Source organism: Pristiophorus japonicus, chromosome 1 (genome assembly GCF_044704955.1).
Source record: "Pristiophorus japonicus isolate sPriJap1 chromosome 1, sPriJap1.hap1, whole genome shotgun sequence".
NCBI classification, from domain to species: Eukaryota; Metazoa; Chordata; class Chondrichthyes; family Pristiophoridae; genus Pristiophorus; species Pristiophorus japonicus.
In genome coordinates, this window is record NC_091977.1 from 299,784,778 (window position 1) to 299,798,479 (window position 13,702).

The following is a 13,702-nucleotide window of genomic DNA, read 5'->3' on the forward strand; positions in this document are numbered from 1 at the left end:
CCTAACAAACCTCTTGAGAGATACCTCAAGAGATCAAATACTTTCTGAAAATCCATAAAAAATGCTTCTACTGTGTTCCCTTTAACTATCTGATCAGTCAATTCTTCAAAATAAAACTCTAGTAAATTTGGTAAACATGACTTGCCTTGCCCAAATCCATGCTGCTTACCCTGAATTAACCTATACATTTTTAATTCTAAGAGTTTGCCGTTAGCTGGCATTAGATTAACTGGTCTGTCATTCTGGTTTATCCTTCTCGCCCTTCTTGAGCATGATGCTTTATCAGCTGGTTTCCAGTCCCACGGTACAATTTGCATATTCAAGAAGAATTGAAAGCCTGTGACCAGGGCATTTGCTCATAGAAACATAGAAAATAGGTGCAGGAGCAGGCCATTCAGCCCTTCCAGCCTGCACCGCCATTCAATGAGTTCATGGCTGAACATGAAACTTCAGTACCCCCTTCCTGCTTTCACGCCATACCCCTTGATCCCCCGAGTAGTAAGGACTTCATCTAACTCCCTTTTGAATATATTTAGTGAATTGGCCTCAACTACTTTCTGTGGTAGAGAATTCCACAGGTTCACCACTCTCTGGGTGAAGAAGTTTCTCCTCATCTCGGTCCTAAATGGCTTACCCCTTATCCTTAGTCTGTGACCCCTGGTTCTGGACTTCCCCAACATTGGGAACATTCTTCCTGCATCCAACCTGTCCAAACCCGTCAGAAGTTTAAACGTTTCTATGAGGTCCCCTCTCACTCTTCTGAACTCCAGTGAATACAAGCCCAGTTGATCCAGTCTTTCTTGATAGGTCAGTCCCACCATCCCGGGAATCAGTCTGGTGAATCTTCGCTGCACTCCCTCAATAACAAGAATGTCCTTCCTCAAGTTAGGAGACCAAAACTGTGCACAATACTCCAGGTGTGGCCTCACCAAGGCCCTGTACAACTGTAGCAACACCTCCCTGCCCCTGTACTCAAATCCCCTCGCTATGAAGGCCAACATGCCATTTGCTTTCTTAACCGCCTGCTGTACCTGCATGCCAACCTTCAATGACTGATGTACCATGACACCCAGGTCTCGTTGCACCTTCCCTTTTCCTAATCTGTCACCATTCAGATAATAGTCTGTCTCTCTGTTTTTACCACCAAAGTGGATAACCTCACATTTATCCACATTATACTTCATCTGCCACGCATTTGCCCACTCACCTAACCTATCCAAGTCACTCTGCAGCCTCATAGCATCCTCCTCGCAGCTCACACTGCCACCCAACTTAGTGTCATCCGCAAATTTGGAGATACTACATTTAATCCCCTCGTCTAAATCATTAATGTACAATGTAAACAGCTGGGGCCCCAGCACAGAACCTTGCGGTACCCCACTAGTCACTGCCTGCCATTCTGAAAAGTCCCCATTTACTCCTACTCTTTGCTTCCTGTCTGACAACCGGTTCTCAATCCACGTCAGCACATTACCCCCAATCCCATGTGCTTTAACTTTGCACATTAATCTCTTGTGTGGGACCTTGTCGAAAGCCTTCTGAAAGTCCAAATATACCACATCAACTGGTTCTCCTTTGTCCACTTTACTGGAAACATCCTCAAAAAATTCCAGAAGATAAGTCATCTCCTCTTTGACTTCTTTCAGCAAAGTAGCTAAAGGGACTTGAAGGCTCATTCACTTTAGAGTTCAGTTAATTTTATGAGAACTAATTCCTTTCCTACAGTTACTTCCATCAATTGTTCCATATCCTTTTCCAGTACACTTACCTTTTCTCTTCCACCATTTTTGTAAAAGAAAACTGCGAAGTATTTAATGTTTCTGCCATACCTTTATCCTCCACAATTAAATTCCTTCCTTCAGCCCTGAATGGTCTGACCATCTCCAACTATTTTGGAAGAGGATAAAATTGATTTTACGATCATTTGTAGCAAAAGACAATTCTTTGAATGACCTATTTGACCATCTAGAAACCATTCACAATGAAATGTAGAAAGCTCAGTGCTGAAAAAGATCATAGATCCATTTAGTCTGCCTTCCTGCTATGTGAGCAGTTGTATCTAGTACCTGCAATGTGGTTCTCTTCAAAGTACACTTATCAATTTTGCTTTGAAAATATCTAAAATGATTATTCCTATCATTCTTGGTAAGCTTTTCGAATAACTGACCACCCTCTCAATAAATTAGAGTTTCCTTACATCCAGTCTAAATCTGCCTTTTCTGAGCTTAAACTAATGTCCCCTCATTTTGCTGTCGTGCCAATACAAATAGCCGAATTGAATACCTCAGTCATATCTTCTTTTGGTCTTTTATTTTCTATTGAGCAGAGACCCATATCCTTGAGTTGACTGCTATATGTTTTATTCTCGAAACTCCTTTATTATGTTAGCTCTTTTTTTGTAGTTTTTAATTTTTCTAGCTTGGGTATTTCACACCAGAGCAACACATTAGATATTTTGCTAAAGTAACAAAACAAATGGATAATTACCTCTGCATTTTTTTGCTGCATCTAAATGTTGTTGTTGCTTCTGTCACCAACTAACAGATGAATTTTTTTTGAGGAAGGATGCTCTTATTACTCAAATGACTTCATTTAAATCCCTGTTTTGATATCTATCGCAATGATATCTATCCAAAGATTTTCTTGGTATGAGGAGGGAAAGTCAGAGAGAGTGAAAACAATCTGGTTTTTGTCTTTTTTTGAGTATCCCTAGCACAATATTTTTTTTATTCAGTTCAGTGATGGGGGAGGTGAGCGAGGGAAACCAAATGTTAATGTGGTAAATACTCATTAATGTTGTTTATTTTTTCTCTCCATTGCTTCATTTTATAGACATTAGACTTGGACAAAAATGCACTACAAAAAGTAAAGAAATCAGCAAAATCAATAAACACTTCAGGTCAAGGTATGTTTCAGTTGCAGTATTTATGCCTTTATATCATCTTGCACAGTATATATGGTAAGGAATGTATTTTAAATCTATAACATGCCTTACATAAAATAAAGTTGTGTTCAGTAGTCGAAGTATATTGTTCTCTAGTTGGATTTATTTCCTTTTTTATCATAAGATTAAATGCAGTTTGTCACTGCAGTTTCTTTGAATAAACTCAGTGAACTACTTTTTGTAAATGTACAAAATTTAATAGGAAATAGTCAGAAAAATGAGGCTGTTGATACCAACTTACTGAAATTCTGGCATGTTTTTGGCGTGGAATTCGCACAATCTGGGCAAGGGGGCAGGTGGGAGTGGGGTAGAAGATTAAAATGAATGGTAGCTTAGGATCAAGCTTGCGGACTGAACAGAGATTTGCGCAACACCTCCGTTCAGTCTGCAAGGGTGATGCTAGCCTTACCACTCTGGCCCTTATGTCCTTGGCCTCCTACACTGTTCTCGTGAAGCTCGAGGAACAGCACCTCATCTTTCAATTAGGCACTTCACAGCCTTCCGGACTGAACAGCGAGTTCCACAATTTCAGATCATAACCACCTCTCCCATTTTTTTGGACAGCAGCTTGTTGGTAATAATTCTGCTCTTTCCATTTCCACCTCCTCTAGACTCCTTGTTTTTTTTTAACTTGTCTCATTACCACCCCTTTCGCCTTCCACCATCATCCCTTTTGTCATTTAATATCTCCTGCCTTCCACCCTATCATAGACCTTCCCTTTTGTTCTTTCCTTTACTCCTCGCTTTCCCTGCTCTGTACTTAACTTAAAACCTGTTCTATCTCTAACACTTTCTAGTTCTGATGAAAGGTTATAGAACTGAAGTGTTAACATTGTTTCTCTGTCCACAGATGCTGCCTGATCAGTTCAGTGGGGTCAAGTTTCGGCCTGAGTTGCTCCTATTGTTTTGGAACAACTGGTTTAGAATGGAGTATCTTAGAAATTGCAATTCTCGGCATTTAGTTTGCTCCAGTTCTAGTCAGTTAGAACAGTTTCAGTTTAGAACAGATTTTTTTTTTCAAAAGGGGGCGTGTCCGGCCACTTACGCCTGTTTTGAAAGTTTAGGCAATGAAAACTTACTCCAAACTAGCTTAGAATGGAGTAAGTGCAGATTTTTGTACGCTCAGAAAAACCTTGCCTACACTTTACAAATCAGACGTAGGTTACAAATCAGGCGTAAGGAACGAGGGGCGGGGGGGGGAAGGGAAGTAATTAAATTCTACAAGCATTCAACAGTGTTACTTATACAAATAAAGTGCTATTCTGAATAAAAAGTTATAAACAAAGCAAAGACAAAATATTGAATATTCCTACCTGTGTGAAGCAGCAGCAGCCTTCGAGCTGCGGTGCTTCAGGCAGGCCTTCCATGTTGGAGACAAGGGTGGCGTCAGTGACTCGACGGCAGCCCAACAACGGCAGCAAGCAGCCTCCGAGCTGCGGTGCTTCAGACAGGCCTTCCTTCCATGTCGGAGACAGGGGCAGCGCCAGTGGCTCGACGGCAGCCGAAGACACAGCAAGCAAGCAGCCTTTGAGCTGCGAGGGAAGCTGAGGCCATTCGGCCACGGGATAGGGGCGAAAAGCAGCACTCACTGATTTCAGCAGGTGATTTCTTCAATAGTGCTGCTAAAAGCACTCCTTCAGACACCAAAAAATCACCAAAATTCAATCCCAAGCCTTTCCATGGGTTCAACAGACAAATGAACTTTTCTTTAAGTCCCTTTAAAAATGGCCGAGTGCCAATGTTTATGGGCTACTGCGCATGCGCGCTCCAACGCGCACGCGCAAGGCTGCCAGCATGGCGTTGTCTCATTTAAATTAGCCCCACCCCCCACCACTTGTAGAATCGGCGTGACTCTGTGGCTCTGCCCCCCGCTGCTGTGTGCGCGCTGCGCCAAGCTCCCAGGGACCTGCAGGGAGCCAGAGAATCTGGAGGTATTTTTCTGTCGCACTTTTAGGCGCGAAAAACGGGCGCCAGGTCGGGGCTGCGCCGTTCTAGGTGTGGCCCGAAACTTGACCAGTATTTTCAGTTTTTATTTCAGATTTCCAGCATTCTCCCCCCCCCCAATTTGCTTTTGTATTGTACTTCACTTCACTCTTGTTTTGTTTTTGCATTATTTGAAAATGCTCAACCTAGGTGAATTTTTAAATCAAATTTACATTTGCTGGAGAGAAAGTGTGTAATTTGCATCTAGACTGAATAATTCCAGATATTCCCCAGCTGAAGGCTTACCTGTCTTCTATATTGTCTGCCCCTTTCTCACTACCACTACAGTTTGAATATCTATGTCACACTAATACAAGCAGTATTTCTCCATATTGTTCAGGTCGAGTGAAACTGCTCGCTCTTGCTCTCTCGCTCTCTGTAAATTTACATTCAAAATGATGTATTTATAAAGATCAACTTTCATGGCTGTCCACACCTCGCACGAGTGATGCCCCTGGATTTGGACCCAGGATTGCGAGTTCCCGGCAGCAGCGGGCAGTTTGATTCGCTGCCCGTGCCGTCCAATGGACAAGCAGCAATCAGCCGCATAAAGAGCAAAAGGAGAAGTGAACCGAACATTCGCCGACACTTTTTGGTTAAATATTGGCCCATTAGCGCACAAAACGGACATCGAACCCCACCGACCTGTTCCTCCACTTACCTGATTTAAACATGGTGGGCAGGGCTGCGCAGCCTGCTGGGAAAAGAATCGGTGCCAACTGTCAGTAATGGATCTGGGTTAGGAGAGGGGCTGGGTTCTCCTCTCCTCCAACATCAGCGGCGGCACATTGGCCCAACCTCGCATCGGTGCACTGAATTAAACTTTTTTTTTTAAAGAGGTGGGTGAAAAGAATATATAGCTTATTTCGAGGTCTCATTCTTAGTAATAAGTGGGGCATCACTAACATTGGTAATGATCGGTCTCGCTTTTATTTTGTTGACCCTGCTCACAGAATAGGATTTAAAAAAAGATTTTGTTCTTGAAAGATGCTGATTTTCTGGGTGAACCCCTTGAAATCTTCTCACGAATCCCTGGTTGAGAATCCCTGCTCTAGGGGAACCTATACTTCACATGCAAGGTGGCCTATTAATAAGCCTTATTAAAATCCTGTCTGGCATAAGAATGAGTACTCATAATTATAATTACAATTAATAAGTGTTTACTAATAATTTGTAAACTAATTCCAGTTTGAGAACTTATGCAAGTACAGGTACTTCAGTTCATTACAGAAGTAGCTGTGCCTGAGGGATGTAGATCAAGCAAAATTGATATGATTAACCTATTTCTAAATTATCATGGTTTATTGTTACCTTCCATTTTGTACCTGTACTAAGTTTTTGTAACATTTTAGCAAATACTTGACTGGAGGTAATATGATCAATGACTATTATTTCTATTGATAGCAAACAGCACCTGAGCAGGCATTGCTTTAGGTCATTTGAGTGGATGTGCTGCTTTGAAGTAAGTGAATGGTGTTTACACAGAGGAGGCTGATAGCTAAGATTGTTAAATTAATGCACTTTTTTAAAAAAAAATTAGTCTGGCGGAGACGTGAATTCAAACACTGTTGTTTTATGGTTGAAATTAACACAGACTGAAGGATGAAAGTTTCCTCTCTTCCTGGCTGAGACTTTCACACACAATAATTTTGATCATTCTTAACCTACATTCTCATGGGTTTAGGCCCACAGCACACAACTGGCGCAATGTATAGCAGTTTTATTTTTGTCTTGAGGATAGCAAAAGTGGAATATCACTTTTCTGCAATTCGGGGTGCTCTTTAGAATAGGGTTCGAGCATAAATAACGGATGCTTTATATTACATGTGATCATGCTTTAACTGAAGTTGGAGATACCCAAAGGGGAAATACGTTCATTTTGTAGCACTGATATCTCATCTTGATAAGCTCAAAAAATTACCAAAGAAATGTAGCTGACACTTGTACCATGCTTAATGCTTAAGCTTTAGTACTTGCATTTGCTATTTAATATTTTTCTATCTTTGTTCAAAAAAGGGATAGTTATTGGCCAGTTAGACCTGTGTGCAGTTGGAATGTGTGAGATGATCACATCTCTTGTTTTTCTGCTTGTTTTACAGAACATGTGCAAAATGAAGAGAACTATGCACAAGCACTAGATAAATTTGGTAGCAATTTTTTAAGTCGCGATAATCCAGATCTTGGCACAGCTTTTGTTAAATTTTCCACACTCACGAAGGAGCTTTCAACATTGCTGAAAAATCTGGTAAGAGTTTAGCATCTTTGCTTCCTTATTTTACGAGCACCTCTAATCCATAATGGCTAAATATTTTCTTTAAGTTACTGACCTGTGCAGAGAATTGTGACTGAGGCTGTGATATATTAATCATATGTAATATTATTGATATAATTTTAAAATATATATAAGGGTAAATTTAGTGATTTAGAGATTTAAGTTCAGATCTTCACACACATCGTAGAATCATAGAACCTTACAACATAGAAGGAGGCCATTTGGCCTGTTGTGCCTGTGCCGTCTCTTTGAAAGAGCTGTCCAATTTAGTCCCACACCCCAACTTTCTCACCCTGCAAATTAGTCCTCTTCAAGTATGTGTCCAATTGCCTTTTGAAAGCTCATATAATTCCAGCATCCTTTCAGATAGTGTTTTCCAGATCTTAACAATCCTTCATGTAAAAAAATGTTCTCCTCATTTCCCTTCTCGTTCTTGTCAATTGTTTTAAATCTATGTCCTCTGGTTACCAACTCACTTGCCAGTGGGAACAGTTTCTCCCTAATTGCTCTGTTAAAACACCTCATAATTTTGAATACCTTTATTGGGTCTCCCCTTAACTTTCACTGCTCACAATTCCAGCTTCTCCAATCTCTCCATCAGTCCCTCATCCCTGGTAAACCTCATCTGTATCCTCCTTCAAAGGAAGGAAGACATCCTTCCTAAAGTGTGGTATCCAGAATTGTACACAGCACTCCAGCTGAGACCAACTCAAGTTTTTGTAAAGGTTTAGCATGACTTTCTTGTTTTGGATTCAATGCCCCTATTTACAAAAACAACTTGCATTTATATAGGCGCCTTTAAAGTAGAAAAATATCCTAAGGCACTTAACAAGAGTGTTATCAATCAAAACATTTTTGACACTGAGCCACAGGAGGACATATCAGGAGAGATAACCAAAAGCTTGGTCAAAGAGGTAGGTTTTAAGGAGCATCTTATAGCAGGAGAGAGGTGTAGAGGGGCGGAAAGGTTTCGAGAAAAAATTCCAGAGCTTGGGGCCAAGGCAACTGCAAGTACGGCCACCAATGGTGGAATGGTTAAAATCAGCGATGTGCAAGAGACCAGAATTGGAGGACATCTGATGGGGAGAGACGAGGTCATGGAGGGATTTGAAAACAAGAATGAGGATTTTAAAATTGAGGCGTTGTCGGACCGCGAGTCAGTATAAGTCAGCAAGCACAGGGGTGATGGGTGAACGAGACTTGGTGCGTGTTAGGATATGGGCAGCAGAGTTTTGGATGAGACAAGTTTATGTAAGGTGGAAGATGGGGGGCCGGCCAGGAGAGCGTTGGAATAGTCAAATCTAGAGGTAACAAAGGCAAGGATGAGGGTTTGAGCAGAAGATAAGCTGAGGCAGGGTCAGAGACTGGCGATGTTACGGAGGTGGAAATTGGTGGTCTTGGTGATGGAGCGGATATGTGGTCGATATCTCATCTTGGGGACAAACACAATACCATGGTTGCGAACGGTCTGACTCAGCTTCAAACAACTGCCAGGGATGGAAATGGTGGTCAGACAACAGAGTTTGTGGCGGGGACTAAAGACAATCACTTCAGTCTTGTCAATATTTAGTTGGAGGAAATTTCTGCTCATCCAGTATCGGATGTGGAACAAGCAATGTGACAAATTGGTGACAGTGGAGGGGTCAAGAGAGGTCGTGATGAGATGGTGCTGAGTGTCATCAACATAGATGTGGAAGCTGATGTGTTTTCGGATGATACCGCCGGATGGCGGCATATAAATGAGAAATAGAAGGGGGCCAAGGATAGATCCTTGGGGAGGGGCGGGGGGGGGGGGGCTCCAGAGGTAATGGTGTGGGAATGTGAAGAGAAGCCTTTGCAAGCGATTCTTTGGATACGATTTGATAGATAAGAATGGTACCAGGCAATGGCAGTTCTACCCAGCTGGACGACGTCGGAGGAGGATGGCGTGGTCAACTGCAGATAGGTCGAGAAGGATGAGGATTGAGAGTTTACCATTGAGAGTCACAGAATGTAATTTGTGACTTTGATGAGGGCTGTTTCAGTATTGTGGCAGGGACGGAAACCTGATGGAGGGATTCAAATGTGCAATTGTGGGAAAGATGGGCACGGTTTTGCAAAAGTGACAACATGTTCAAGAACTTTAGAGAGGATAGGGAGGTTGGAGATGGGGCAGTAGTTTGCAAGGACAGAGGAGTCCAGGGTCGTCAAAGCCAAATATCATACCTTCTTAACCATCTTATCAACTTGCCCTGCTGCCTTCAATTTTTTGTGAATATGCAACCCCAGGTGTTTCTGCTCTGGGACCGACTTAAAACCATTTAGATTATATTGTTTATATATAAAACATCTGCCGCATTACCCTCATCAGCCCTCTCTGTTGCTCCTTCAAATAACTCAATCAGCTTAGTCAAACACGATTTGTCTTCAACAAATCTGTGCTGGTTGTCCCTTATTAACCCGTGTTTCTCCAAGTGAGAATTAATTTTATCCTTGGTCTCTACTCGTTTTCCCACCACTGACATTAGACTGATTGGTCTGTAGTTACCAGGTCGATTCCTCTCCCCATCTTTGCTGCCACACAGATCGTGTATTTACCAAATCAGTGTACACACATGCAATTTCAACATTTGCAATCCTCCAGTCCTCTGCCATCATTCACATGCCCACCCTAGCTTCCCTCAGCAACCTAGGATGCATCCCATCTGGACAGGATGACTTGTTAACTTGGGTGATGCCAACCTACTTCACACATCCTTTCTATCTATTTTTATCTTATCCAATATCTCTACTTCCCCCCTGCACCCCCCTCTACTAATTTGACATTAACTTTGTCCTCTTCTTTTCTGAAGTCAAATGCAAAGTACTCATTCAGTACCTCAGTCATGCCCTCTGCTTCCACATGAAGATTTCCTTTTTTGTTCCGAATCGGCCTCATCATTCCTTTAACTATCCTTTTACTTTTTATGTTTTATGTAATATTTTTGGGTTCCCTTTTATGTTACCCTCTAATCTTTTCTCTTACTTTCTCATTGCCCTTGTATCATTTTTTAATTTACCCCATCACACACTATTTTGTTTGGTTTTGGATTGTATTCTATACCTCCTTTTCTGTTTTATTTTAAACTCTATTTCCTTTGTTAACTAGGGAGCTCTAGCTTTGAATGTCCTATCTTTCCTCCTTATGGGAATTTGCTTGGTTTGTACCTGAAATATGCCAGCCTTGAAGGCCTTACATTGCTCAGTTACTGTTTACCTGGCCACTCCTTTGTTTCCAGCCCATCTGCGCTAGATCGTTTCTCAAATCACTGAAATTGGGTCTCTTTCAGTTTAGTATTTTTCTTTGTCCCCTTTCATAATTACTTTTCACCTAATTATGTTATCATTATTACCCAGATGTTCTCCCACTGAAACACACTCCACTTGACCTACTTCATTCCCCAGGACTAAATCCTCATTGGATTAGAAACATGCTGACTAAGAAAGTTCTCATGTACATATTTTAGAAATTCATCCCCTATCTTGCCCTTGACTCTGTTTTTCCCCTAGTCTATATTGGGGTAATTGATGTCCCCTACTATTAGTGGACTATTATTTTTACATTTCTCTGAAATTTGCTGATAGATTTGCTCCTCTATCTCCTTCTCACTATTTGGGGTCTATAGTAAACACCCAGTAATCCTTAAGTAGTATTAACAAAACTGGACGCTATACTCCACCACTGGTTTTCATTGACCACCGCCTGTCTGTTGTTTCTACTCTAGCTCTCAATCCATTTCGGCAATATGTCAGGCATTCTATGAGCTTTAACATTCTTCTTGTTCTCAAATGAGGAACTTGTTGAACACCTTATGAAAGTTCAAGTAGCCTACATCTACTGAATCACCCGTCAGTTTAATTAGCTACTCGAATTATAGCGCTACACTTTTAAGGCATACCCTACTACTTTAGCCATGGTGTGTTCCTTAAATGTTGATTGATAGCAACCTATAGAATGTTCCCCTCTTTCGATGTTCAGCTAATTACTGGTCACTTGATATCCTCTTTTGAATATTGGACTTACATTTACAATTCTTCGGGCCTCAAACACTGCTCCATGGTTTATGGAACTCTGGAAATATATCAACCGAAGTCGAAGTAATTTCTGCCTTGAACTAGAATGTAGTTCATTACCACTGGACATCTCAAAGCGCTTTACAGCCAATGAAGTACTTTTTGAAGTGTAGTTACTGTTGTATTGTAGGAAATGTGGCAGCCAATTTGTGCACAGCAATCTCCCACAAACAGCAATATGATAATGACCAGATAATTTAAAAAACATATATTGGCCAGGACACCGAGGATAACTCCCCTGCGTGCGCTTCATATTTGTACAAAATCATTTGAACCTCTCCTTGAGAATATTCCTTTTACTATTTGATCTTCATGCTATTGATATATATATATTTTTCATTTTTGTCTTTCGTTCACCCCAACTGTCTGACTTGAATTCACTCCTGTTTAGCCTCTTTCCAAGGATATTGGTACCAATCCAATTTGTGAAGGCTATCTCGCCCGAACAGCTTGCTCTTCCCACAGAACTTGTCCCAATGTCTTAGGAAACTGAAGCTCTCCTTTCTTCATCAGTTTTCTAACCATGAATGGATGTATTCAATCTGTTTCTGTCTAGGTTGTGATTTGGGAAGTACTGGTGAGATTACAGCCTTTGAGATCTTGCGCTTGAATTTACCGCAAGATTCCTCAATTTTCCTTTGTAAGACCATCATCTTTAATTTATTATTCATTCCTTTGTGACCGATAACATCTGGCTATTTCCCCACTGCTTTCCATCAGTTTTCCCACCAGCTCCAAATTAGGCTGTTTGTTCATATTTATAGTATTCTCCACTACTCTGTTTTTGTGAATAATCACTCTTTTTCTTATGAATGAATGCACCATGGTGCTCTTATGCTGCTCTTGATTTCCTCTGTGCCTCTTCCTTGTTCTCATTACAGGTGTCAAACCAGTATATCTACTGGACAAGTTTAGACCACCCAAGCTTTCTTGTCCTGGTTCCCGCTATCATCATCATCTCTACTTGTTTTTTTAAAATTCATTCTCTGGTTCCCTGGCGAGGCTGCAATTTATTGCCTATTCACTAATTGCCTTAAGAAGGTGATGGTGGACCACCTTCTTGAACTGCTGCAGTCTGTATTCTTTGTAGTGATTTGATACAACTAAGTGACTTGTTCGGCCACTTGACGGGGCAGTTACGAGTCAGTCAGTCATATGGAACTGGAGTCATGTATAGGCTAGCCCGGGTAAGGATGCCAGGTTTCCTTCCCTAAAGGACATTAGTGAACCAGTTGAGCTTTTATAATAATCCAACATCTTCATGATAATTATTTTGACTGATATCACATTTTCACTAACAGATTTTTAAACTGTATTCAAATTCCCAAAATGCTATGGTGGGATTTGAATTCATGTTCTGTTCTCTGGATTACTAGTCCAGTAACACAACCACTACACTATCGTACCCAATCTGTAGTTAGTTAAACATTTCCCCTCTTGTATCATTTCCTCTCAATTTGTATTGTGACCACTTTCTGGAACACCTCGTTCAGAAACCTTTTGTCCTGGAGAGTAGTCAGCTGCTTTTTGAATTTAGTGATCCTCTGCTTGGATAATACAATCCTCTGACATTCAGTGCATGTATACTTGTCCAGGATACTCTGAAAATCCAGGATATCCCTCGTCATGCATTTCACGCACATCAATTTTTATATTTCAGTAATTACCCATACTGTAATATTGTGAACAAAGTACATTTTATTTGCATTTGGAGAGGGACTAAAACTATGTATTTATTGTATAGCATTGTATAACCTTTCCATTTAAAAATAAAATTTCTGACTTCACTTACCCTTTTTGAGGAATGCAATAGCATAGAATTAAATATTTTTCCTCCGAGATTAAATTTCAAACTATTATAGTTGAATGCTTTTCTTGATAGAAAAAAGAAGACTATCTCACACAATTCACTAGGGAAATGTTAATGTTAGAAAAATTAACAGCGATTGACATCGGTGACAAGTTATTTGTAACTTTTGCCCTTCATCCCATGGAATCTTAAGTTCAATGCCAGACCAGGGGCAAAATATGAAGGCATGGCCCATTAACAGATCACTGATACTGGTCTGTGTTGCAAAGAAAAGCATGATAGATGTGAACTATATACAGTTTAAAAAAAAACCTGCAAGTCTATGAGAACCTTATAAAAGGTGCTTGAGAGAATTGTGCTATCAGGTATTATTTCTAAAATATTTTTATGTCTGCTTCATAAAATGGGTCTATAAAGTATATTCTACCTCAAGGGCAATGGCATTTCAGAATTATAATAAGGGCTAGTGTACTTTGACTTTGATAAGATTTGGTTGTGTATATGTGGAAAGAGCACCCACCATTGGGCTGGCAAGAATATTTAAAAATCTAACATTGCTGAGGATGGGTGCAACAAAGGCACTACAACTTGTTCCACCATC

General features: G+C 40.8%; 1 protein-coding gene across 5 annotated transcripts in view; it reads left to right on the top strand.

Annotated features, from left to right (window-relative positions):
• LOC139271360 (arf-GAP with SH3 domain, ANK repeat and PH domain-containing protein 1-like) overlaps positions 1-13,702 on the top strand; it is a 525,010-nt gene that overhangs the window by 192,451 nt on the left and 318,857 nt on the right. For all 5 annotated transcript variants that reach the window (XM_070888507.1, XM_070888511.1, XM_070888508.1 and 2 more), the window contains 2 exons: positions 2,833-2,905; positions 7,027-7,172. In XM_070888507.1, the coding sequence (XP_070744608.1) occupies positions 2,833-2,905; positions 7,027-7,172 (219 nt within the window). The remainder of the gene's footprint in view (positions 1-2,832; positions 2,906-7,026; positions 7,173-13,702) is intronic.